This window comes from Mizuhopecten yessoensis, unplaced genomic scaffold (genome assembly GCF_002113885.1).
Source record: "Mizuhopecten yessoensis strain PY_sf001 unplaced genomic scaffold, ASM211388v2 scaffold8361, whole genome shotgun sequence".
In the NCBI taxonomy this organism is placed as follows: domain Eukaryota; kingdom Metazoa; phylum Mollusca; class Bivalvia; order Pectinida; family Pectinidae; genus Mizuhopecten; species Mizuhopecten yessoensis.
In genome coordinates this window covers 823,534-851,226 of record NW_018407509.1, presented here as the reverse complement: position 1 = coordinate 851,226, position 27,693 = coordinate 823,534, and the positions used below count along the sequence as shown (strand labels likewise).

Here is a 27,693-nt window from a genome sequence, read left to right as displayed (position 1 = left end):
CCTACTTGTTTAAAGCCTGTTTAAAGGAACAAGTAGTTACCGGTACTGCAAAATTTTCAAAATGCCTTTTTTTTGAGAAATATTATAAAATTTAAAAAGAATATTGACCATATTTTCAAAATATACAATAAAAATGTGTTTATTTGGCCATTTCAGCAATTTTTAGTCAATATCAAAATAACGAGGGGTCATTCTATGTAAAATTAAAAGATTATTGGAACATGGAGGGGTCAATTGCAGTTTTGAGTGGTCATTGTCCCCATGGCCCCCTCCGGGATTATCCCAGTGACTCTTATGATCTCGAAAGGAGGCCAATTTCATTAATTTGAACAAGCTTCATAACCCTACACCCCTCCAAAATGCAACACAAACATCAAGACATTGCCTATGAGTACTAACTTAAGTAATACAGAAGACCTGTGCAACATTTGAAAATGGGTCAATGTGATTTATATCAAGAAACTTCATAGCCCTCTACCATAAAAAGCATGACTCTGGGCCGCTTTGTTCTGTAGAAGACAGGCTTCTAGACCAGGTTGGCCCAAGTTTTTGCAAGAAACTCAAACGCAACACAAATGTAAATATTTCACATTTCATTCCAAAAATGTATTCCGATAACAAATTATTGAAGCAGGTAATGGTACATATTATATGAACAGTAATTTGTCATCAGGTATAAAATTAAGTTCGAAAAAGAAAAATCAACATTGTCCAAAGTCTATTTTTAACTTCCATTTAAAACAGTCTTGGCAAACTTGAAAACTGAATTTTTATCACAAGATGCCAGCCACTTTTTTACATTGGTTGGAGCATTTGACATTTGATTGGTCTGAAATAGAGCCGCCCACATCACCATATCAGCCAATGAGATTTCTGATCCTACAAGCCAATCATTTCTCCCGAGTCTAGCGTTTAGAGACTTCACTGCTGCAGCTTTTTCCTTCGTGTTGCCACGGTGGAGCTGTTGCTGGGCGGAGTCTAACCAATCGTCGACTTGTGTTGTGGCAACGACATCCGAGTTGTCGTAATCCTGGTTGATGAGTCGCATGATGTATCTCGCAATATTTGCTTCTCCCTGGATTGCTGTCTGCTTGTGTGGCGACACTATCAGGGTTGGGCCATTCTCAACTACAAGTACATGATAACAATCAGAAACAAGCCATTCTCAACTATACATAAATGACATTAAAGAGTGTCGATTTCGCTACATGTATATGTATAACCTAAATAGTTATACCGTAATCCAAGACTGGGCCATTCACATCTCCACATAAATGACATTTATTGGATAACCTTACTATATTTTGAGATTATCGGTGGTAGATCATAATTTTACTGTTGCAAATATCTGTTTTAGGAGCTCCAGTCCAGTTGTCGCCAGTAAAACTTAATTTGCGACAGTATAATCTCGAAATGCAGTTGCAAATCTCAATATTCATATCAGCTGAAGACACTGAAAGAAGCAATGATATACTAAGATATTTGTGTGTGGTTTCTTAAAAGTCTGGGTCACTCTGCCATGGTTTGGTGACACAAGGAACATTCAAAGTGAGGCGGAATACATTTTTAACATTTTAGGGTCTCGTTGTTGTTCATGACGTTAGTAATTATCAATTTTACGATAAGTTGGGGTCATTGAGGTCATTACATTTTTCAGGAAGGACATTATGGTTATGCCATCTCAAATTAGATCTATTGACCAATTAAATGCCATGCAACATCTCAAATGAATTGGAATGAACCATAACAATCTGGTTGTTCTCAATAACAAATACGGTAAATTGCAGCTACGCCAATTCTATGCTGAAACTATATTCAGCCTCCCTGTCGTCTTCAGTGTCGGAATCACAGCTACATGAGCTCAAATTTTCTATTTACACACACCTTTTTTCCATATAATTGTGAGCGCCACCTGGTGGTTTCCACGTGGACAATTGTTGTCTTGCTCACTAAAGAGATTGCGAAGTTGGTCCGGGACGTTGTTCACACTGGAGTGGACGAGGCTTGACCCGTACACCCGACACCTCTCCCTAAGGAGTGTGAACAGTACAAACACAATGGCCGGTGGATTCTCTGGGTCAGCGTTGATGACAATGTCATGGACAACTCCACTCTGCAATGGAAAAGGAGAGTGAATTGAAGAGAGATAACTCAGGAAAGTTGTCATGCTCATAAAAACTAGTGTAAAACACCTCTTTATAAAACATATGGTGTACTGTAGCATCTCCATCTACAAAGAAGTAAAAATTATTTTATTGCGAAACATTCATCAAGTTATACTTAAGGTGGCTCGACACATCGTCATCAGCGTCCATTTTCGTGACGTACTTCCGGAAAAAGTACAGCTCGGACTCAATTATCTTGATCGAAATGTGCATGTACACCGTGTCGTCATTTCCGTTTTGCGTATAGGGTATTCAATATCGTAGTGCAAATTATAGTAACACCTGGGCCGTTTGCGTTTAAACGGTCAAAGCGATCGGACCACTGTTGTTCGTTTATTAAATAAGGTAGGACCTAGTTATCTGATGCTGCTTTCAGGCGAGCCTTGAGAAAGCCTTGCAAGTCTTGCATACACATTTGTAGGTCCGCCAGGATTTATACCCGGAATTGTTACATTTATAAACGGTCAAACCGGTTGTTCCGCATAAACGAACAGGCCCCTGGTAAACAATAGTACACGTGCGTGCCGATGATATGTCAACACCCGATATCGAGATTTTACCGGGAAATGTATAATCACACGTACTTCAGGAATAAAGCTTTCCAATTCATTGACATAAACAGACTCACGGGAAGACAGTGACATGAGACCAGACGACCTCAAGAAGGTCATATAGGAAACACATGGAATGCGGACGTACCAACCTCATATGTGCATATCACGTGCTTACACGAGTTCATAAGCTGAGGGAGTTTCGCTCTGTCGATTAAATCGTGTTTACAAATGTAGTCTACTTACTCTGTGAAAATAATGTTTTGTAAAATATCAAGATACCTATGAAATGCATGTGTGAGGGCACGTGAGAACGGCATACCATGCGATAGCCTCTGGTCACATATGTACCTGACATGTAATTATAAATATACCGTGAGTTAGCGGACTGTGGAATGATGTCCAAAGTGTACATGACTGAGGGTAATTTGGTTCCATTAAAGAACAATAAATTGATAATTTTGATATCATATTTTTGATTTATTTCCATCATTTGTTATATGTAAACAGAGACAACTGTCATTGTGTAAATGTCATCCCTCTGCAAAAAGTTCCGATTTTTTTCAAGGAAGATAACTCTCACCCGGATCAAAGTGATTGTAAAATGTAAAATAAATTAATTATAAAGCCATTGTGTATATTTTGTTCAATTTCCCACTCTATATGTATAGATCTGTGTGTCCTGTTTGCTTTTAGCTTGTAGATAATCACTTTTATCCGTTCAAATTCAATAAAAAACACTTTGTGTAACATGTGTTACATATTTTGTGATAAATAAAATATTTGTAGGATTAATTATGAATGCTTCTTTTCATTTTTTTATTGTTTTTATTGTTCCGAACAATGCCACACACAAAAAAATCGGAAAATATTAAAAGTGGCGAAAATTCAATTTTTTGGTATTTTTTCCCAAAAAATCCCCAAACTATCGGAATGTTTAGATTTTCATAAAATTAACTCTGCATAGTTGCATAACCATTATATGAAAGTTTCAACGAATTTTGCTGGTTAATTGCGAAAGTGTGGAGCCACCTTAATTATATTTATTATATTCTTAACAGCCCATCAACACATAAAAGGTCATCAGGGCCAATAAAAGTAGACAAAACATGTAGGAGGAAAAAACATCAAACGAACGAAAAAGGTAAAAGACAGACGTCAACGTGAATACATTGTAAAAGTGGCTATGATTTAGTTGTATCTTTCTGAACAGACCGACAGTTTTTAGATAGTTTAGAATTGTAGAGATACTGACTTTTTTAAAAAGTGATTTGAGATCCGTTATATTATCATAAAAAAGTTCTTTTGTTGGATGAAAGTCGATGCAATCTAATAAGTGTTTCACTGTAAATGGTTTGCAACATGCTATGCATTGAGTTATACTCAACTAGAACCGTCATCAGAATGGCAGACTTTTATATCCCCACCCCCCACCCCCTTTGACAAGAATTATAGGAATAGTCATTTCGAGAATGTATTTAAAGGGGCATGACTCGGTAACTTAGAGAGATAACTCCAATTTATATACTTTATATATATATACATCCTGTCAATGTAAATGTTATGTGTACAAAGTATCATTCAAATCTGAGCGCAGCACTTTGGTATGAGTAGTGTGAACGATTATTAAACAAAAGGTCAAAAATCTCACAAAAATTGCTGGAACTAAATATTAATTGCAAGGGGCATAACTACAGAATGTGTTGACAACATCAATGACATTTTTGAAGTTCAGCTAAAACTGTAGGAGAAGTAGTGTGAAAAAGAATTTCTACAGACAGATTGCATTATACCCCTCGCACCTAACTTTGTTGCTGGGGTGTAATTACGAAAATATCAGACACACTCAAATTACTCATAGCAAACATTTCCCAAATACACAAAAAAGTACAGGGTATCTTTCTGGAAGGTGCATCTTCTGCTAAATAAGATTTTCAACTTAAATGGTGCTCTCTCCCAGTTAGAAACTGCATGGTATGTTCCTCTAGTTTTTCAATCAGTATATTACACAGACTACTCGGGATAAAATTTATATCTATATTTATACTCGCAGTGAAATTAATTTCATTCACATAAACATATTAAGTCACTGTATTAAAAGGTGACACTTATGACCTAGATCTTTCATTTCAAAATTTTAAGTAGTTTTTTTTCTGTCTGGAACTCATTTCCCACTAAAAAATGCCTAGATAAAAAAGTATCATAAATCAGGGATAGACAGTAACTTTTTTGCTTGGTAGTCGACAGGACTAGTTGAATAAATTGTATTACTAGTCCTTCGTCAATGTAACAAGTCCAAGATTTCCTGATAAGGAAACATCGCGATCTACAGCACAAAACATCAAAAGTAATCGCCTGTAGGGGACTTAAAATATGGTGAAGTTTTAGGTAAATTCTGACAATTATCAAGCAATTTATCTTATTTCAAGCAGTTTTCTAAATTTTAGAAAGTAATATTCTTATTTTATAATCATATTTTTCACTTGTAAGTCTAAAGGACCAGTTAGGTTAGGTGATTCACTAGTCGTTGCTGAAATCTACTAGTCTAGGACTAGCGGACAAGTGTTAGTGTCGACCCTTGTAAATGTCACACTTTTAATACAATTGATCATTATTAGAAGGTTTTTAAGTGTGAGATAATATATGTAGCCCACTTTTATTATCTATTAATGGAAAATAACGAAGCGTAAATTAAAACTTGCCTTTTTTCCAACCCAGAAATTTCCTGTGTTTATAACACATCAAACTTTTGATTGTAATGTGTCATTCAAAACAGTTATTCAAAAAGTTTGAAAGATGTTAAAGTAGTGTAATGATGCTATACTTTTGCCTAAAATATTACTTCTATTGACAAAGCATATCTAAATCTACACCCACTTTTTCTTTGATGAAATTTTCTTCAGAGAACACTACTCAAACGTAGATTTTATTTTTTTTGAAATTTCCGTAGACCATGGAGGAGATTTAGCATGCTCAGAATTAAAAACATCAATAAATGGTGTGTATATAACCCCTAGGGAAAAAATAACACGTTTTAATGGCATCTTTTCGGCTGTTTTTTTCTCTCAAATGAAATCGACAGATGGTTGAAAAAGCTCAATTTTAGGGTTCAAAATTGAGAGTCGCTCTCCAAAATAGGGAGAGATGGCAAGTATGAGATTTGTAAAACAAACTGAGAAGAAATGATGCTCACCGGTAGTACCATGGTAGATGACATTTTCGAAGGCGATGTTGTGGTGGCGCCACCGTACTTGTTGTTTAGCTGATCCAGGACACCTCTCAACTCTCCAAGCCTCTGTAGTATAGCCGTCTGTTTATTGTCCAGCGCCACTATAGAGTTATCCTCACCTGTTGATGCTGTTCTCACCTGAAACACACACATATGAATATTCAATCACCTTGGCAGATAAATAACAACAATAATAATAATTTGAGTTTCTTATTTATACCACTTTATCACAACCTAGTTTGTAGGTTGTCTCAAAGTGGTTCACAAATAAATGTGATTCTTACCTGTCAATTTACCCTTAAAAACAAACATACAAAAGGTATATTTCTATACCTGCTCTATAGCTGTCACCTAAATATATTATCATCAGGAGTGACGGAGCAGTAAATAAATGCATTAAATTTCCTGCCAGACAATTAAAATTAGTTTTTAAATATTGTACATAGTATGCACGATCATTAGATTTATTTCAATGTACCCAAAAAGTTTCAGAATGGACCAGTTAAATTGTTTACCTGATATTTTTGTGACTGAATATGAAGACAAGCGAGGTGCAACAATCAAAACACCTGTGCAATCACCTGACAACGTGATTTTGTGAATCACTAAAACGGGTACGAGTCGCATACAAATTATAACATAAGTCATGGTCTACGTACATATAACATAAGGTTCAACAAACACTTCCAAAATATCTTTACAATAAAATTAAACTTGCCCACGTGAAACATCACTTGTATCACCAAATGGTTCTCATTTTAACACAAAATGTTAAGAAATAATTCAAGTGCAACCACAGTTTTCGGTGTGATGGTCATGCATCAGTAACAAAATCACCATTCTGTAGTAACAACATGTATACAGAAACTATGTTCAGATATTAAGGTAGCATGAGGCCCAATGGGCCTGAATTTTTCTCCTGGTGTAAACCTCGCACTTAAAGACCAAGGTCAAACATATTTAAGGATACCCGTACCACTGCCAAAACCGGTAAAATTGGAAACCGTTTGTTCCTACATTAGTATAGTTTTTATTAATCATTTATGAAAAGAAAACAATGCCTTAATAAAAAAAAATATAATCAACCAGTGTTCCGAATGTAAATATTCAGTGGGATTATATCGGGTTTGAACCACAGATTGTTATACTATCTCTCTAGGAACTCCAGTTTTCCTCTACTACGTACCAAAACCTGACACATCCTTAAATGACCATGGATGTTACTAGGACGTAAAACACAAAGAAATCAAACCCTATGCCCTGAACAAACTATTTCAGTGATTTGGCGACAGGTCAATATATTTAGATCACACCGACATAAATACTATTAACCAACAACCTTTTTTATCTGACACCAGCCATCCTAAAATATAACTGCATACGAAAGTTTGTAAATCCAGGTGAAATAGTATAGGGCAAACTACTTCAGGGGCTAGGGTCAGAGGTGAAATATAGGTCACAGCGACCATTTTTTGCTATAAAACTTTCTCACCAATCAAAAATGTATCTGTAATACCAAGTAAGGTTGCTTGAGGTAGAATAGTATAGGAAATGCCCCAAAGTTTGGATACTCCAGGTTGTACAGATTATGTGCCAAAGTATGGTTATACCAGATTAAATAGTATAGGAAATATGCCCTAAAGTATGGTTACTCCAGGTGAAATAGTACAAGAAATTCTTTCTAATATAATTTAAATCAGTTCCTCTGACTCCGGTTCCTTCTAAACTTTTTATGCTTCTGCACCTTAAACTACAATCCTCCACATTTGAACTGTTTATTTGACCTCTGCACTTTTAAACTGTACATCTGACCTTTGAACTCTACATTTGCCCTTTCCACCTCTGAACTCTACATTTAACCTTTTTTGACCTCTGACCTTTGAACTCTTCTACATTTGCTCTGCATCATTGAACTCTACATTTAACCTCAGTACTTGAACTGTAACCTTGACCTTTGTACCTTTGACCTATTTTCTTCTCCATCCTCCTCTGATGGGATTACATCTGGAAAGTGACCATTCTCCGGTGAATTTGTATGATAATTATGACTGTCTGTTTCATGGTCATGCCTCTTTCTTGTTGGATCTATATTCCCTACACAATCACTAGCGTCCGTGTCATGATTATGGTCTCGTAATTCACACATCTGTGTTCCACATTCTTTTCCAATTTGGGCTGGTTCTTTTGTGAATGGATCACAAACATCTTTAAAATTAAAATCAACTGAACTTTTATTTTGCTCGGCCTTGCACAGTAACACCTCTTCCTTGGCCTTAACTAGTAACTTATCTTGCTCTATCTCATTCTGTATGGGTTTATCATGTTTATTGTGAAGTTCTGTCTCCTTGGCTTTGTCTTGCAGCTCGCTATTCCTGACCTTTTCTTGTGTAAACTTATCAAGAGTATCATCGTGCTTAGCCGTTTTGTATGTTGGTTTATCTGGAATGTCACTTTGCTTGGCCTTTTCATCTGTTTCGTTCACTAATTTATCATTTTGCTTGGCCTTTTCTTCCTTCTCCTTCGCTATAATGTCACTTTGCTTGGCCTTTTCTTCTTTCTCCTTCGCTAAAATGTCACTTTGCTTGGCCTTTTCTTCTGTTGCCTTCACTAAAATATCCCTTTGCCTGGCTTTTCCTTCAGGGTTCTTATTCAGAACATCCCTTTGCTTGGCCTTTTCTTCTGTCGCCTTCACTAAAGCACCACTCTGCTCAGCCTTCTTGCTGCTATGCAATGATGGTGTTATTTTGTCCCTACATGAGCTAATGATATTTCCCATATCTGATGCAGTATTCGGTATTTGTATGCACTCAGTACAACCATATACAACAGAGAGATGTAATTAAGTGCTAGATGCCATATATATATATTCCGGTATAGAGCACTCGAAGAGAAGTTTGGTAGTATGACACACATGCAGTGCAGACTTACAGACTGTGCTGCCTGCAACAAGGCACTGGCTCGTCAGCTGTGTTTATTATATATGTGTAGGAATGCTATGCTAGGGGAGTGGGACTGGAGGTGTGTGAAGGGGGTCGGATCAGGTTGTCACTTCTACCTACAGTCTATCTAGCTATGAGCCTACCTCTGTACAACAAGGGAAATGGATGTTCTGTGCTAACTACCCTATAGCTCCTTTCAAACATACATGTGTGCATTAATCACCAGAACGTCTGCTTCACCCCACTACACTTGTAAAGCTTTGATGAATATTGTCTGGCTCTGATAAATTGAAATAAATTTGACTGGTTTCAACAGGGGAAAAAATACAAAAAAATAAACAATGATGATTTAAAAAAAAAAAATCTTATACCAGTGTACATTAATTAAATGAGATTATTCTATAAACAGTTATATTTGCATGCTTAAAGACAGCAAATCAATGGCTAGAATCCACATATATTTTCAAACTACAATAGGGGTTCATATGTATTTCTTCTCTTTATTTATCACATACTGTACTGTGTTATGCAGTGAATATACCCATGTCATTTTTTTTTTGCGTATTAACCCATGTAATATGACATATCAGCTCTGTGATTGGTTGTAAGTTTCAATTGTGACATCAAGCCTAGGACAAGTAAATGACGTCACAGACTTACACACACTGCATGGAGTCGAAATGGTGGCTTTTTACATTTTCAGGTTGCATGGAAATTGTCGTTCTACACGAATAAATGCCACAAACCTTGATATGTGATAAAAAGGATCTTACACTCGTTTTCATTTCATATGAAATTTATGAAACTTGTCACAAATTTTTCATTTTAGCCAGAGGCTTTCTAAATTGAAATATTCTAAGACTCGTTTCATAAATCTCTTATGAAATGGAAAGTCATGTAAGATCCTATATATATTTCCTATTTAACAATCCCACAAAATATGGCAAAAGATACAAATCCCCCTCCTATGTATTTAAAATCATATTTGTAACATAACTTTGGTACGTCTCACACTACCAACTTCATCCTCTGAAATGATTAACATACCATTATTGTGTCTGTATATTCTTTACATTAAACAAAACATACAGCAATATGCCACACACACACAAAAAATGTTGAAATTATAGTAATATAGGACACAGAAAAATGTAAAAGTGATGACACAAAAATTCAACAAAACGTTTTTTAACCGTAACCTTTATCTTAGTACATCATTTCAGAAATGAAGTTGCGAAGAGGATGACAAAGGTTTTCTATAAAAAATAAATAACAATGCCCATGACCCCCGAAAACATAAACTCATCTCACACTTGACCAATATATTAAGTTTGATCAAATCTGTGCAGTGTAACCAAAGTCATTATAGAGCGATGACACAAATAGTAGTAACAGTGACATTGACCTTAGCACCTTCAGACACCAGCTTGATATCATATGAAGTTTGATTTAAACCCTTTCAAAAAATTTCAAATGATGTCACTGGTAACGTATAGTAACCTTCAACTTGGCACCTTGAAACTCAAAACATGAACTTAATCAAGGTATTCCCATGTCTAACCAATACATAAGTTTGATCAAAATCAACAAAGTAATTTATTAGTTAGAGCACTGACAGAAAATATCTATAAATAGTAACGGCGACCTTGACTTTGACCCTGGCATCCTGAAACATGACCTTGTTTGAAGTAACCTTATAATTGACAATGAAATATAAAGTTTGAGCAAGATCCTTTTCACAAATCAACTTGCTAGATGCAGATAAAATGTCCCCTCCTTAACCTCATTGCGAAAGGATAATAATAGTTAACTTTAGCATCCAAAGTACTAGTGATGTAGGTATTAAGTCTTTTCGTATTGCAGAGTTATCTTCTCTTGTGAGCAGGTATTGATTGTTACGTCATAGACTACTTTGTGTGAGAAAATTACGTCGTTTTCTCAAAAAATGATGACGCTACTCTCACAAAAAATAATGCAACAATGCTATCAGGAGCAGATAACTCTGCAATACGAAAAGACGGAATACAGATACATTGCATAAAAAAAACATCAGGTACAAACGTTCATGATTTCTTTCATGTTTTCTCATGGCAGGACAATATTAAAATAGGTTTTGCGAATTTCCTGTCAGAGGAATTTCACTCCGCACAATAATGAAAAAACTAATACATTATATGTAAATGTCCTGGGTCTGCTCATAGATAGAAATAATTTATAGAAACTGGAAAAAGACCTGGTAAGTAGACATTCATATTTACACGAGATATAATAGAAAGATGGACATATTTACATTTCCACTGAAAGTTCCTCTAGTCTATAAGTATTACCAAGAGAAAGTGCATTCATAGAGCTATGAACCCAATTTGATAACCTTGGGTCATTTTGAAGCTATTCCTCCTCCTCAAATAACATGCAGAGTCAATCGTTAGAATCAAACATTTTGGTGATGTTAGGCTGTTCCAGGAATCTTGTTTGTAATGAAGACAGATGCTTCAATATAAACAAGAGTATCGCGGGGCGGAACAATATACGCCAGTTGAATGCCATATAGTGTTATTTACTTTCTTACATTGAAATAAGATCTGCATCATTCTAAGAGTGGTAAGCTGACATGTTATAAAAAATGTAGGAGAAAATCTCCAGACAAAAAATCAAATACTGAAATGAACAAAGGGCGATAACTTTTGCAAAATTTTTCGAATCAAAATTCTTTGATGGGAGACACAACTTCATATCATGGTTATAATGTATACCAAGTTTCAAAGAGATCGGTCGAATAATATAGGAGGTGATTGCCGGACAAAAATCAAATACTGAAATAAACAAAGGGCAATAACTTTTGCAAAAATTGTTGAATCAAAATTCTTTTAAGGGAGACAGAAGTTCATATCATGGTTATAATGTATACCAAGTTTCAAAGAGATCGGTCGAATAATATAGGAGGTGATTGCCGGACAAAAATCAAATACAGTACTGAAATAAACAAAGGGCAATAACTTTTGCAATAATTGTCGAATCAAACTACTTTTAAGGGAGACAGAAATTCATATCATGGTTATAATGTATACAAAGTTTCAAAGAGATCGGTCGAAAAATGTAGGAGGAGATTGCCGGACAAACAAAAGTTTACGACGGCCTGCAGGAATACCCCATACCATAATACTCCCGTCAAAATTGATGCGCGTATAAAAATATAAGGGAACTCTATATATGAATAGGTCAACAATAGCAAAAACTTTAAGGATTGAACAGGATTGAACAGGGTTTGGTCAATGTTCATGCTGATATGAATGCAAATCAGTTAACATAAATATTTACGATGAATATGTATGTAACCCATTTGTGTTCATACATGCATGAAGTCTAAAAATGTTTTTCAGTCCTTGTTATTTGTATTTCCAATATAAAAAGATCATATAGGTTTTGATGACATGTTGCAACTACAGAACATGTCTGGATTATATAACTGCAGGTTTAACATTATACAGGAGTCTAACATGTCAATCCCAAATGAGGAATTTGTTGAAGCAAGGATACAACTGCGCAAGTTATAATTGTGAAGAAGACTTCCATTTTGTAGCTGATTTTTCAACCTGGGGAATTTTCTCTCGTAAAAAGAAAATATAGCAATTTAAAAAGACCTTTTTATAAAATTAAAGTTACTTTCCTTGGCAATGCACTCCTTTTTAATTTTGATAATGTGCATTTACAATTACTGAATTGCAAATTTGGTTTAGTTTGAGATTTGAAAATGGATAGGTCAATCCCCTTCTTTTATTTCTGTTTTGTTTGTGTTATTTGGGGGATGGGCCATTTTGTTCCAAAAGACTTTTTTCGAACAAACATAATAATGTTATATCTTTAATTGATAGAAGTATTCACCTTAAATGGTGACTTATAGATGTCAAAGCTGATTAAACAATGAAAATACACTAATACTAACTTTGGTTCATTAATGAATAAACTAACATATTTATCATTATAATTAGCTTGCTGTGTGTCAATTTCGTAAGCCCAATATTAATGGTTCTATCATTCACGATCACCTGTCATTCATTCATTCATTATTCTGAAGGGGGAGGTATCTGAACTAACCTGATAACCTTTCGTCATAAAAATTTGAGATAAGACAGACGACACGCCATGATGTAAGCTAAGAGCTGATTTAATAGAATTTACTTGTATCTAACAAACCGTTCTTGAGGAGTAGTTATGAAAATATTAAAACATAAACATCAAACTGACCTTTGACCCTGACCTGCTCTCAAAGTTGATATTAAACATCAACACAATATATTAGAAAACGATGTGCATGCATACTATGCATAATGGTACAACTATTATATTCAATATACGATGTCATTTCACGATTCAAGTTGATCATTTGCAGTCTGTTTTCTGGTCAAATCATGATCACGACCTCAAAGTGCATGTATAACTTAGGGTGAAACTTTAGACACGCAAGGTAAATCATATATGTCTGTTTGAGAAAAGAACAAATATGTTATTCTGGCATATATAGAAAACGAAAGTGGTGTCAGACGGTTACACCGACAATCGACATGTCAAATTTGCACATGGGAAATGTATTGTTACTCGGTAGTATTATACTATAACAAAGCTATTTTACCGCTAAATACGTACCTTTTTGCTATCCTCTGTAGATCCCTGAATATTTGACAGTTTGTACATATTATCTGGTAACTTTAAGGCAACATTCGAGTCGTAAAACGGTTGAACTTTATACATTACTTGCGACATTTTTGCCACATGCAGAGCCGGCTGCAGACGTTCGTGAGTCTCTTGTTTTACCGATCTCGGCGTATTAACTTTTTGATAACTTTTTTAAGTTGATTACTATGAAAAAGCTAGAGATGTTTCAAATGGAACAATAACGCAACCGTTTGTAAAGTCAAATTTGATTGGTCAATACAAGTTGCAACAACAACTTTCATTTCTTCCTAAAACTGTGTCACAGGGGTCTACTATCACTTTGACTGTTCAAGTGTCTTCAAAATATACATATGAAATTGAAAAAATACCTAATTAAAACGCCAGAGGCCAAAATTTAACAGAATAATTGCATGCGGTCTAAAATGAATCGTCCAATGCGAGTTTCTCTCTTATATCGGGAACGAGAAAGACGGATCAGAAAGAAACAATAACATTATTCGATTTGTATCGCGTTTAGACCCTATTTCATCCCAAGAAAACGTGGAAATGATCAAAAGCATCAAACTGTTTGTGAATATCGTAATATTGATGCATGAAAATTCGAGGTAGGCGCACATAACGGTAGGACTTCCATTGTATATTACGATTGCGTTGATCACGTGATCAAATTTGGACAAAAATGGCGGCTTCCGAAAGTTGAAACATGGACACTAAATCCGATATAGAGGGCTGCCGATGTGCACAAGGGCCGCCTTTTTCAAGCAGCAGGGAACATTAGAGCACCCGGAATTATCTTAAAGTGTGCATTATGTCCACTAGAGGAAGGCGCGGAAGAGGGCGACCTCCAAAGACGCCTTTGTCATCTGTAAGGCCCAGAAGTAATTTTTTGAGAAAGCCCAAAGCCTATCAAAACCATGGAACTCCATCAAGTGACCCAAGTTCTCGGTCTAGTACGCCAGTCAGTACACCTGGTACTCCAGTGCGGGGGCAGGGGAGGGGTAGGTCCCGTGAGGCTGCTCAAAGAGGTAGACATTTCATTCAGCACATGATATTTGAAGATGATGATCAGTCGCGATCCAGTATTGACACAGAGGAGAAAGTAAGTGATGTTCTTGATGATCTGGATGAAAACGATCCAGTTTCAGACGCTAGTTATGAAGAATCAGACTCGGACTGTAGTAATGATAGCTTCAGTACTATAGGAAGCTCAGCTGGTAGGAGAAAATTGTTTTTTGGTAGAAGACCTAGAACTCCTGAGCTGTTGGATGACAAAGATATTGCACGATTAAAACTGCCTCCAACATCAACAGATTTGATGATACCCATTGAAAACCTTATGCAAAGTCTAAGCATCTATGAAGTGCTTCGACATTTCCGTACTATACTCCGATTATCCCCATTTTCCTTTGAGGACTTCTGTGCGGCAATAATGAGCGATGAAGTTTCCTCTCTGCTGACAGAAATTCATATAACATTATATAAGGCATTATGGCGTGAAGAAGATGGAAATAATACAGCATTTGGCCCTTCAGATATGAAAGACAGCATCAATATATCATTGTTCTTTGTGGATGCTTTTACATGGCCAGAGTCAATTCGAGCGCTCCTTGACACGGAAAGTGACCGCTACCCAGAGTATAAAGTGGCAATAGAATCACTTGAACATCCAGATTTCCCTTTCGTGCCTGTTGAAGAGAGACTTAAAGTTTTGAAGACTCTTACTGACCTGTTCTTGGTTACAAACAATGTGAGAGAAGAAATTATGAATGAAGGAAACATCCAGTATGATGATCATTGCAGAAACTGTCATAAGTAAGTTTCGTTCAAAATATTTTAATGCCTACTTTTAGCTATTTTAGTCAAGACCTGTAAATAATTGGAAATACATGTAATTATGATAACATGAAATCATTTTGTTTTGTTCTGAATTTTATTTAATTTTACAATGATTTTACATCTGTAAATAATTGACATTCTGCAGGATATGGTATATATATCTCCATGTCTTGATTTTGTAACTGTGTATTCCTTTCTTTTAAGCAGACTTGGAGATTTGCTCTGTTGTGAAACCTGCTCTGCTGTGTATCACCTTACATGTGTGGAACCTCCAATGGAGGAGGTACCGGAGGAAGACTGGGTCTGTGGAGTTTGTCGAGCTCACAAGGTACAAAAATCAGCATCATCAGGCATCTTCATTCTGCCTTTTCACAATAGACCCTCTTCAAATTTTGAGGACACAACATTTAATATTTATACATAGTAAAACAATAAAGAAAAGCAGTCGCATGAAAGATGTCTCTGTTGCACAACTTCACTAACTGTCAAAGATATAATTGTCGTAGAACATAAAACTCAAAATACTCAAATAAAACGGTTTGACTTACTGAAATACTATCCTTATCCTTCTACATCATGTAGAATGACCATGCCTGGTGACGTCTTGATAGGAGGGAATCATTATGTTTTAAAATATTTTTTTAATGATATTTATGTTTGTTTTTGTTTTTGTAGATTAAATTGTTTTTGTTTTTGTAGATTAAAGGTGTAACAGATTGTGTATCTGAAGCAGAGAAAAGTGGTCTTTTATGCAGACAGGAACCTATTGGGTTTGACAGACATGGAAGGAAATACTGGTTTCTGGTGCGAAGGATCGTAGTGTGAGTCTTACAGGATTTAATTAATTCTGTTATTAAGCCAAAGAATGAGAGATTTCAAAAATACTTTTTGCAATCATTCTCGCAATAAATAATTATACAGGATTTCCGAAAGGAACAAGGTTCCAACTTTGATGCCCTGGGAACTTAGTCACTGGGTCATAAAATAGAAACAGTCAAGACCCCACCACACAACCATACACATACTTACATTTTATATACACAGTGATACATTAATTGTTGGGCATGAACAATGTATGTAAACAATCATGCTATCAGGACTTGCACTAGGGTCTGGTCCCACCCTGGGGTCTTAGTTGATACATCCATCCTATTAATATCTGTATATATAATAAATGAGCTTAAAAAGATAAATATTCTAATTTTAGTGCTATGCAGGAAAGAAACACATTGTTTCTATCAAATGCTGGAATGTTTAAAAAAAAAAAAAATCTTTTAATTTGTAATTCACAGTGAGGGCGAGAATGAGGTTTGGTACTACAGTACAAAAGGTCAGATTGACGAGTTACTGGAGGTGCTAGACTCCGAAGGCTGGGAAAGGGATCTGGTCAGCGCCATTTACGAATTCAAGGAAGATGTTCTCAAACAGATGGCTGTCACACATGAACTCACTATGTCTCACAAGGGTAACAGGAAGTCGGCTTTGGAGTTGGAAACTGGTAAGAATTCATGTGGGATTTTAGATTTAGATAAACCCATCAATTCTATTTAATTTCTCCAATTTAAATAATGCACGGGTGGGATTTTAAAAAAAATTGGTTACTGGTCCAAAGGGCCAGTTTAAGTAAAAAGCCACTGGTCCTGTTTGAAGTGCACTGGTCCAGATAATGAGGGCTGCAGGTCCAAGCGAGCGCCAAAGGTACTTGATACTCTTCTGATCCCCCCAACAGCAATTTTGAAATCTAGAAGTGTTACATTCTTGGCTTAAAAAAGTCTTTTCAAATCTGCTGAATTTTTAGATAGATTAACAAAAATATCTACTGGCCTGGCAGGATAGCTTGTTGAAAAACCTACTGGTCTTCCCGGAAAACCACTGGCCACTGGTCAGTGGACCAGTGGCTTATTCCACCCCTGTAATGTTTGTTTTTGAGAAAAATACAGCAAAAAGTTAATCATCCCCGGAAAAAGCTACTATCCCATACTATAAGTCCAATAATTCGTCTGAAAAAAATGAGAGAGATAAAATGAAACTGATGACAAAAATGGTAAAAGTTTGATATACTCCCTCGCCCCCCCCCCCCTATAAAATTAGAAAAGCAATTATATCAACCAATTTTCCAACTAGCATGGTATAGTTCATATTTGTGCTGTCTTCAAAGAAAATTACAATTATTTCGCCAATTTTTTTATTTCTAAGGTAAAAGTAAAACTCAAAATGAATGGATGCATGTTACTTTCGATGTTACACCATAACTTGTTGGGTATTTTCAGCTGAAATTGTCAAGACACAAGCAGAAAGATCACTACGGAAGGCACAAGAAGAGACAGAAAGGAAGATTAAGGAGGAGGAAGAGGACAAAAGGAAGAAAGAGGAAGAAGAATCTGCAGAAAAAAGGAATCTAGAAGGCAAAGATTCGGGAGAACTTGATGGCCCAAAAGAAAATGGAACATTGTGGGAGAAAGACGAAATTAAAGAAGAGACTCAGCTAGGCAATTTGGTAATAATGAACAGAAAACTATATTTCTAATGGTATTTCTTAATCCCATGAATTTAAGAGCCATTTTTGTTGCAAAATGTTGAAGTCTTTATTGCAGAATCTTCTCTGGCAGAAATTTGACTGAAACTTATCAACATCCTGACGTTAATATCTTCACTGCAGTGAACATTAGTGTTGGGAATCACTTGTAAATTCATACTCGATCATTACTTCCAATCAAGTGACAGATGATCGACTAATGATCGATCAAATTGAACTTAAATTCAGTAATCTACTTTCACTTTCGTTAACTGGGAAACCCAGACGTTCGAGAATTTTGCTAATAACACACAACATTCATACAAAAAACAATACATTTGTTGACAGAACCTTATAATTATTGAAAAATATGTATTTGGAAATGAAATTGATGATGTTTGCAATGTCAATTATGCTGTGACAGCTGCATCTTGTATTCAGAAATGGCACGATGGATTGGTATTCACCTGATGACACCCGTCAAACTTAACATTTTATTTGTAAGATAGCCCATACTTTCGACAAAGCTTTTATTTATATCCAGATAAGGACAAACAATACCTTCCAAATGTTTAAATCAATAGCCCCCAGATAATCATAGAGTTTAATCTCTCGAATGTCCTGGTTTGCCATATTGTCTTGCACTAACTGAGCCATGCAGCAATTCTATTGAAACGCAAGTTCTGATTGGTTGTCGGGGGACCGGCTAGCCAATCAGGCCATCGCTGTGTAAGACGTTCGGTCAAGTTGTTTTGCCCAAGAACGAATAACTCTGTCGACCGTAATAACAGTATCCTAGTTTAGTTTTTGTTAATTCTTAAATTAGTCAAACTATAATCGATCATGGAAAACAAGGATCGATTAATCATTTTTTTTCGAAAAACAAACAACCAGACGTCGACTAAATTGACTAATCGGAACAACACTAGTGAAGATATCAAAAGTCATATCTAAAAAAGAGTTTGTCGTTGAGATGCAGTCAAACTTTCTCGAATCAAGAGATGTTGAAAATTTCTCAAATACTCTGGGCTATTCCATAATGTATTGTATGGGGGAGGTGGTAAGCGCCTGTATTATTATATTATGGATGGTGGGGTTAAAACCTGATATGCCAACCATTCCTTATGTTAAATCACTTTGAGATTTTTATGGGAGATGAGGGTCCACCCGTCCCCAATGTTTAATTCTGGAACAGCCCTCAAGGAAAATGCTGTTCAGCTTGTAAGATTTGTTATAAAATCAAAGTGCTGTTTGTTTTTCCATTTTTGACTTTCGAATCAAGTTTTCAATATGATCAGGTTTCCATGAGGCCAAAAAAAAAAATGTTGTGTTTCCTGTTTCTGCTTGAAAAAAATCAAGGTTGGTAGGTAGGCAAATTTTTTGCTGTTCTTTTTGAAATATTTTTACTATGCTGTCTTATATAGAGCAGGAGTTCCGACTTTAACAGTGCTTATCACTACATGCCTATAAAACCTTTAGGGTAGGCACAAAAATCTAGGGTTTGTTTGGAAATCATAACACACATATTAATTTATGGCCTGAGACATTTTCACCATTGGTTTTTTTTTTTACAGGAAAAGACAGATATGGATATATCTGAACTGATCAAAACTGAGACTACTACATCAGTCACAAGTAATGTGACAACCTCGACCACTGTTTCTGACAATGGCACTTCAACTTTGCAAAAGACCGAACTCCTGACCACAACGACAACCACCTCAACTCTGATGAAGTCTATCACAACCATTTCAGAGTCTTCTGAAGTCGTTCCCAAAATGGAGGATGCAAAGGAAGAGATGATGGATCAGGATATTAAAACGGAGGTGAAGGAGGAAATAGTTGAAAATAACATTGATGGCAGTGAAACGAACGTCGACGTAAAATCGGAACAGTTGTCGGATCTTCAAAACGAAATAAAACAACCTGTAGACATTAAAAAAATAGACTTGAAAAACCTCACTCAAGTTAGTGTTAATGACAAGCCCAAGTCCACCATTATGAACGTCCAGTCGGTTTGTCCAAATGTGAAACAGACTGTCTTGAAAATGAACGATGACAGCAGTCCACAAAAACAGACTCGAACTGTTTTGATTGTGAATAGAGATGGCAATAAGGTTACGCTAGCCGTCAGTAAACAACCTCTCGATGGCACGAAGGCTGAAACTACCACCATCCAGCAAACTAGTACAACAACTACAGCATCGGCCCTGGCAGGTAAACATATCTTTCTTCAAACTACACGGATAATCAGGAATTTATTTTGCTCTGTTTTACAGCCGAATACAGGCTGTTTCCCCTAGCTTTTAAAAGTGTCTTATTTTCCCAAAAATGACCCAATTCCAATACAAATAATGCTATATTTTCCCATTTTATAAAGGAACAGGCTGTTGAAAAATTTAGGTAACAAAAGCACTGATAACTAATAACAGCTGATGAAATCAGTTCACTCCATCGAGATGTAAACAGGCTCCAAATTGAGAAGACAAAACACAACATACAGCAATGTTATTAAAAACATTGCTACATTTGATTCGATAATTTGATATTCATGTGATGTAAAATTGTAAGAGTAACTGTCCTTATGGTCAGGATTTAGAAAAACTGAATTAATTGGCCTGGGGATCACCAGGTGTACCTACGTGGGATAGAGTTAACCTATTGTTCATGTGTATGACTGTGTCTTGAATACACAGATGTAGGAGAAAACTATTTCCAATGAAATTCCTAGTAGGATGAAGGGGTAATATGACATCAATAGGAGGATGAAGATGATAATATGGCCCCAGTCACAAATTTGAATCCCGATTCCCATTAGATCAGGAGATTTCCAGTTGAAATAACATATATGATGTAAAGAAGTTTGTATAATAAATGAACATATTAAATTTCAGAAGCCAGAAAAATTGTTACAAGGTCTAAAACAGGTTCACTGACTCCAAAGCAGTTCACAGATTCTATAACGGGAACCACATCAGTCAAAACTCTATCCAAACTGTCCTCTTCTTCCTCTGACGATCTTCTAGTCATTAATAAAGATGGCGATATCACCCGGGTTACCAGGAGTAAGTCCGCCACCGTCACCAGTCTACAGCATTTTAAGCTTGGTAAGTCATACTGATTTCTAAAACTCATTGTGGGTCTTTGGGATGATGTTGGGGAAAATTTTCAATGTGTTTTTTAATATATTTTTGATGTCTCATCAATGGTTGTTTATCGTGAAAAATGTATGAATATTTTTTCAGATTTTTTTTTTCGATTTTAGTTACTGTTACAACTAGAAGTGCATCATAAGATAAGGTTTTACGTTAAAGAAAATAAAAAAACATGTGAGAAAGATATCAAAAGTTTAAGGACTTGCATGTATAATAAATGAATTGAAAAACAATATTAGAAATGTCCTTTTGTTTGTGATTTGATTAACAGAAAGTAATTCGTTCACAGGCATGGAATGTAATTTCAAGAATTACGTGAACCAGTACGCCACCAACAACCTGGCTCTGAACAAGTACCAGCACAACGAGGAGCGCGACAAACGACGCTATCTATCTCATAAGTTCAGTCTCACGCAGGCAAGTGAGTTCAAATGGAACGGGGCAAACCATGGCAAGAAGAGTGTGGTCATCCAGACTTTGATGCTGACCATTATACAACTCGAGTCCAGCATCCCCAGCTCATTTCTCCACCCAAATTGGCCACTGCATCGTCAGAGCTGGACCAACGCAGTACACATGTGCCGCAAACCCAGTGACTTCTCGCTAGCCCTGTCCATACTTGAAGCTTGCATGAAGCCTGTGATATTTAACCCAGTATGGTCAGAAGCTTTGGGTAGGTAGATTAGATCATCGAGTAGTATATTTTGTCTTTTGCCGTGCTAAGTTACGAAAAAGATTTTTTTTTCAGGCATGTTCAATGGCAGCAGCTGTTACTTTATTTTTATGAAATATCATTAAAACATGTCATAATTGATGATCAAAATACTCTGACAGGGCCATGCAAAATATATTGTTTGTTTGCCATTTTCACTTTTGTTGGTAGGTAGCTAGGTAGATGATGAAATGTTTTACTTTCTTTTCCATCATCACCGTTGATTTCAATAATTATACTCTTGTGTTATTGGTTTTGTCAGGACACTGTCGCCTACAGAAGATAACGTCCCTAGACAGAGAGGAGATGAAGAAACGAGAGAAGGAAATCAGAAAAAGGAAGGAAGAGGAGGATGAAGGGCGACCATTGGTGTGGATTAAATACACTTTGGGGTTGAAGCATCAGGTAGGTTGATGGAGGAAGACAGGAGACCATGCAGTGATGAATTTGAGGGGGAAAAAAATGAATGAATTGGTCCTTTTTCAAAATATTATGTCATATTACCTGTATGGTCCAGACGCAAATTCAGGAGTGTACAATTTCATATTTAAATTTGTCACCCACAGGTAGATTTTCAAAAAGTCTACTTGCCTGATCTATATTTTCATACCGGGCAGTTAAAAAAAACCCCACAAGTTATACTAAAACTGGGCAAGGGGAATGGTGCACCCCTGTAGATTGTAATGCAAGTTTCACTTATAGATTGTTTCACTTGACATTGCCATTGGTTGCCTTTATTCATTCATTTATTCATTTCTGTATGTGGACAGTATTTTTTTCCCCCTCAGTTTTACAGCTGAATACAAACTATTTCACCGAGCTAAAAAGTGGTTCATTTTACCAAAATGACCAGAAAATGAGGAATAAATTCCTAATTTCAATAAATATAGTGCTACATTTTCCTAGATAATAAATGAACAGACTGTTGTAAAATTTAGGTAAAAAAAACACTGGTGGAGGTTCAAAAGTAGATGGCTGAGGTTTAAATGACATTAACGTAACATATATGTGTTTTGTGCAGGTTTGGAAGCAGAGAGGAGAGGAGTACCGAGTGACGGGTGGTCAAGGATGGCGATGGCTCAGTACCACGAGAAAATACCAGTTTGTACCTCAGGACACAGTTGGACTCAGGAATGTTGCTCGTAAAATCCAAGCTCGCAAACGCAAGGCAGCAGATGCAACACCTAAGGCAGCAAATGCATCTCAAAAAACAGCGTCCTCACCCGTCAGTACAGACAAAACGGAGGGTGAGGAGGAGCATATGGATGTGGACCAGGAAATAACAGAACCTCCAAAGACCACAGATTCAAAGGAAGATTCGGCCAAAGAAGACCTTGATTCCTCTATGGACAAAGAATCAGTGAAGTGTAATAGTGATGCTGGGGATTGTCATGCAGTGAATTCTGTTGATGCAGTGGACACAAACGAAGAAACTGGCGAAAGAGTTGAAGTGCCAGTGGTCAAAGACAGCTCCCCAGAGAGTGCTGATAATGGGGGCAGCAGTGACAAAAATGTGACAAATAATAACGAAGGCCAGTGCTCTTCTGTCGGAGATGACAAAATGGAAGTTGACATTGAAAGTGTAAGCCCCGTTAAGAAATCTGTCAGTCAGACACCCGCACCTCTGAAATCCGATAACGTCGAGAAGAAATTGGATCTGTTTAATTATACTCTGCCTCCGAAATTGGATATTCCACAGGTCGATGTGTGCAGGGCTATGAACGAGAGGACACACTATCCGAAAGTGACTAAACCCTACGCTAAACTTGACCTGCTCCTTCAGCGACGGTTAAAACAGGAGGAGATCGAAAACAAACAGAGACAAGCTTTACAGCAACAGATCAACTGGAAGCTAAAGAGTCAGAACTCCCCGGATGGAGACAAAAAGGATGACTCAAAAGATTCCAGTGAGGAAAAAGACACAGAAAGCAAGGAGGATAAATCGGAAGATCCATTAGATTTGGACGAGGTCACTTTGCCCTGTTACTCCTACTCGTGTAGGGAGAAGGGTAAAGAGTTCTGTTTCTCACCGACCTGTCGAAAAGCTTTGTTGGATGAAAGTGAATTGATCGACATGGACATAGCTGAGGATGCGATCGAGGCAGAGAAGGACAAGTCCATTGCAGAAATGAGCATGGAGGACGAGGATGTGGACATAGAGGGAGACAAGGAGGAGAAAATGGACAAAAAAGAAAAATCTGAAGAGAAAGATTCACTTGTCGATGTGGAAAAGGATGACGAAGGGACCAATAAAAATACCAACAGCAGCTCATTTACATCAAAAACACCATCAGATTCATCTTCATCGGCCACAGCTTCAGAAGCATCTAAAACACCCACCACAACCTCGCCAGCCACTACGTCGGCTATATCTTCTGCACTCTCGGCAATGAAGTCGCCAGCTAGTCGAGCTGCGGCTGTAGCGCAACTCCTGGCCAACCGTCCAGGCCTCAAGGCATTCACACAGGCACAGCTCTTGTTGAAGCAAGCCATCGAGAAAATGAGTGTTCAAGAACTCAAATCCAAAATGCCACCAGCCAGGTCAACAAAAGAACCAATTAAGTTAGTCAAGTATGCAAAATTTGGACAAAAACCGACAGCCAAGAAAAAAGCCTCCCTCCCCCCCTGTCACAAGTATCTTACCCCAAGTAGGAAAAGGTCAGCACTTGTACTAGAGAAACATGATCTGCGAAAAATGGCAAGAACAAAAGGACTCATTGAAACCAAGCAATTCAATTACAATTGCAAAATGAATAATGTCAATTGGATTTATCCCTGTCCTCGGCCTCTGTTCAGAACGTCATGGCGGTACCGCACACAGACTGTCAAGTCCTTTGGTGGAGTTGGTCTCCAGTTGAGAATTCTGTGGGCATGCCTGCGATGGGATGATCTGTCGATCAAGCCACCTGCTGGAGGTACTAACACAGTGTCCACAGAGACTGAAATTACAACAAAAGAGCTCCTCAAGCGACGGGACGTTGGCCGCGATGGACTGAGATCAGAGTTCCAGGTCAGAAAGATTGTGGTGCCTCTTGGATTGCCCAGTCAACCTAAAGGTAAATTTTGTTTTAAATACTTGTATCAAAAAAAAAAGAAATTTGATGATCAGTTGATATAAATTTTTTCAATATATTTTAAAAGTGTCAGGGGCTGCAATGGCCCAGTGGTTAAGGCGTCTGACATTCTGCTACCACTAGCTCTCCACCACTGGGTGGGTGTTTCGAGGCCTACGTGGGGCAGTCGCAGGTACTGGTCGTAGGTCAGTGTTTTTCCTCCGGGAACTCCAGCTTTCCTCCACCACCAAAACCTGACACATCCTTAAATGACCATAGCTGTTAAATGGACATAAAACACAAACAAATTAAAAATAATAAAAGTGTCAATGATTGTAACCTTTTAATTTCAAGGCTGATTTTTTATTTTTTTTATTAAGTATAGATAATTCACTGCTTCTTACTTCTTCCATATATGTACAACCTTGAAGTGAATTTTAATTGTTTTTGAAGAAAAAAAACTGTGGGTTACATCCAAATATTTTACATGAATTCAACAGAGAAGTACACGCCACAGAGAAGTGGGCTAAGAGAACGAAGGAGGGCAGAATCTCCTAAACAGACCGAACCAAGCGTAACAGAAACATGGACGCCAGAGGAGGAACTGGAACTCTGGGAGATCAAACAGTTTGGAGAAAAGTAATCAGAATTTCCTTCATTATGTGTGAATGGGTGTTTCAAAATCTAAATTCAATATCACCGTTCTGATTAAAAGTTTTGAAAGATTTGTACTACTACTTGGCAGCTTTCTTTTGCAAGATAGAATAATGTTTTAATATTCAATTATCATTATGGTCGAATTTGATCATCAACTGAAGTGACTCTGGTCTAACACGAGTAAGATCTATAGTAATATGTTACATACATGTGTAATGAAACAAGAGGCTACGGTGCAGTGCACATGTCTGAGAAACTGATTCTACCTATGACTTTCCTTTGGTCAGACCAGAGCAACAAGATGTCATCTGTTCATGATTTAATTTTTTGAAGCAAGGCATTGATTTGTTGTTATTTATATAAAGCTTAGATGGAGAGACCCTGGCTATGTTCAATGATTGATGATTGAACTTTGCAGAAAGTCTGAAAAAATTTTCATTTTAATAAATTTATTTGAAGGTTAGCGAAACAGAGGGCAGCAATTCAAGAGAAGTCGAGCCAGGATTCCGTGAAGACGACAGTGAATGCCGTGCAGCTGAAGGCCCAGCTGGAGATGCAGCTGAAACAGCAGAGACTTGCGCTGCAACAAAAGCGTATGATGGAGTCGCAGGGTTCCACGACCGCCACCACGACATCTACTGTTACTGTCTCCGCAGTAGGTACCACCTCTCTTATCTCCACAGTACAGAGCACCGCAGGTGGCACCATCATCAAGCCAGCCACCACCTCAAACTCAATCCTTGGTGGCACCAGTATACTCAAGACTGTTCAGGTCCAGCCTAAAACGATCATCGCAGGTATGTGTTTATGTTCTCTTTCTTTTTCATGATAAAATGTTTTTAAAATTGGTCAAACTTGTATAATGCTACTACCATTGAGAGGATCCATCAATAAGGTTCATCACATTTAAGAATTTTTCTTTTTTCTTACCTAACTACCATTCAAATACAAATGTTTTTAGATTGTATTCATAGTTTCATGTAGAATTTACAAATGCCATGAAGCCTCCTAGTACTTCATGTTAAATTTGTCATTTCCATTTGCCTTTCAGATAGTCTGAATGCCAACTGAAAGTGGCTCAGTACTTATATTTGCCATTTGAAATATTTTAAAATGTCATAGTCTTAGAAAATTCACTTATTTATTCAGCAATCTATTCAAATAAGTTGATGAATATCAGGTATGCTTGCTTGGTGATAAGAACAGCCATCTTCAAGGGAGTATCGGTGGTATTCAACGTTGAAATAATGACATCATAATAATGATGACCTCAGCATGTGGGTCATGGCATTCATAGCTGTTATAAATGTTATCTTAATTTTGTAAAAGATGGGTTAATATTAGAGATTGACACAACAGTTTATCAAATATTATTGTGGTAGTTATTTTGTGTATATTAATTTTGAATTTGGTCGATATATTAGGGAGCCAAGGAACACCTGGTCGCTCACTGGTGCGGTTCCAGATCCCACGGTCAGCTGTGCAGCAAATACAGTCATCAAATTCCTCAAACATCACCCTAGCCCCGAAACCTGGACTTGTCGCTACGGCAGCCACTACAAACACAGTTACTTCCCCTGCTAGGGTGGTTGTGCCTGCCCCCGTCTCTACAGCCCAGTCACTGACTCCCAAAGGTATTGGTTTTAAAAAGACTTGTTGGCTCCTGGAAAACTTCATCATTTTCTTATTGGTCTTTGTTTCTGCCTCTATCAGGTCTAGGGTTTACCGTATTATGATTTGTTTGATTAAGACCAAGTTTTACAGAGACATGTGAAGAGAGAGCAAAAAGCTCTCAGGAAAGATCAATATTTGAAATATTGCAATGAATGTGTTACTTAAGATATTGGGCTGCATTTTATTAGCTCACCTGGTCCGAAGGACCAAGGTGAGCTTATGCCATACCGTGGCGTCCGTCGTACGTCCGTACGTCAACAATTTCTTTAAACGACTTCTTCTTCTTACCCACTGGTTGGAATTAAACTAAATTTGACTGGAAGCATCCCTAAGTGGTGGGGAGTCAAAATTGTACAAATGGTGGGGCTGACCCCCCAGGGGGCTAAGGGGCGGGGCCAAAAGGGGGCCATTTGGCTATATTGCTACAAACGACTTCTTCTGTAGAACTGTGCACTGGATATCAATCATATTTGATCAAAAGCATTCCTGGGAGGCAGGGATTTAAAATTGTACAAATGGTGTGGCTGACCCCC

The 27,693-nt window shown here is 37.1% G+C and overlaps 2 protein-coding genes across 4 annotated transcripts in view; one reads left to right on the top strand and one right to left on the bottom strand.

Moving 5' to 3' along the window:
• Positions 1–576: 576 nt before the first annotated feature.
• LOC110455700 lies at positions 577–8,896 on the bottom strand. Its single transcript, XM_021505989.1, has 4 exons — positions 7,906–8,896; positions 5,910–6,083; positions 1,885–2,113; positions 577–1,128 (listed from the first exon to the last, which is right to left on the bottom strand). Exons 1-4 carry the CDS (start codon positions 8,719–8,721, stop codon positions 725–727), a joined length of 1,623 nt encoding a protein of 540 aa, XP_021361664.1. The 5' UTR covers positions 8,722–8,896; the 3' UTR covers positions 577–724.
• Positions 8,897–13,649: 4,753 nt separating this feature from the next.
• Positions 13,650–27,693, top strand: part of LOC110455698 (nucleosome-remodeling factor subunit NURF301-like) — a 26,301-nt gene continuing 12,257 nt past the window's right edge. For 2 of the 3 annotated variants that reach the window (XM_021505988.1, XM_021505986.1), the window contains exons 1-13: positions 13,650–15,370; positions 15,599–15,722; positions 16,094–16,215; positions 16,687–16,892; positions 17,665–17,891; positions 19,484–20,126; positions 20,804–21,016; positions 21,354–21,737; positions 22,039–22,181; positions 22,798–24,832; positions 25,330–25,468; positions 25,946–26,283; positions 26,911–27,120. In XM_021505988.1, coding sequence (XP_021361663.1) covers positions 14,367–15,370; positions 15,599–15,722; positions 16,094–16,215; positions 16,687–16,892; positions 17,665–17,891; positions 19,484–20,126; positions 20,804–21,016; positions 21,354–21,737; positions 22,039–22,181; positions 22,798–24,832; positions 25,330–25,468; positions 25,946–26,283; positions 26,911–27,120 — 5,788 coding nt within the window. In that variant the 5' untranslated portion in view covers positions 13,650–14,366. The remainder of the gene's footprint in view (positions 15,371–15,598; positions 15,723–16,093; positions 16,216–16,686; positions 16,893–17,664; positions 17,892–19,483; positions 20,127–20,803; positions 21,017–21,353; positions 21,738–22,038; positions 22,182–22,797; positions 24,833–25,329; positions 25,469–25,945; positions 26,284–26,910; positions 27,121–27,693) is intronic. The other variant, XM_021505987.1, reaches the window with a different exon arrangement.

Bases quoted from the DNA above. Each gene is read 5' to 3' on its own strand.
- LOC110455700 (XM_021505989.1), bottom strand. From the start codon at position 8,721: ATGGGAAATATCATTAGCTCATGTAGGGACAAAATAACACCATCATTG. The intron at 6,084-7,905 runs GTACAAAGGTCA...TGTGTGTTTCAG, and splicing joins GAGAAGAAAATAGGTCAAAG to GTGAGAACAGCATCAACAGG. The intron at 1,129-1,884 runs GTGTGTGTAAAT...ATGTACTTGTAG, and splicing joins CACAATTATATGGAAAAAAG to TTGAGAATGGCCCAACCCTG.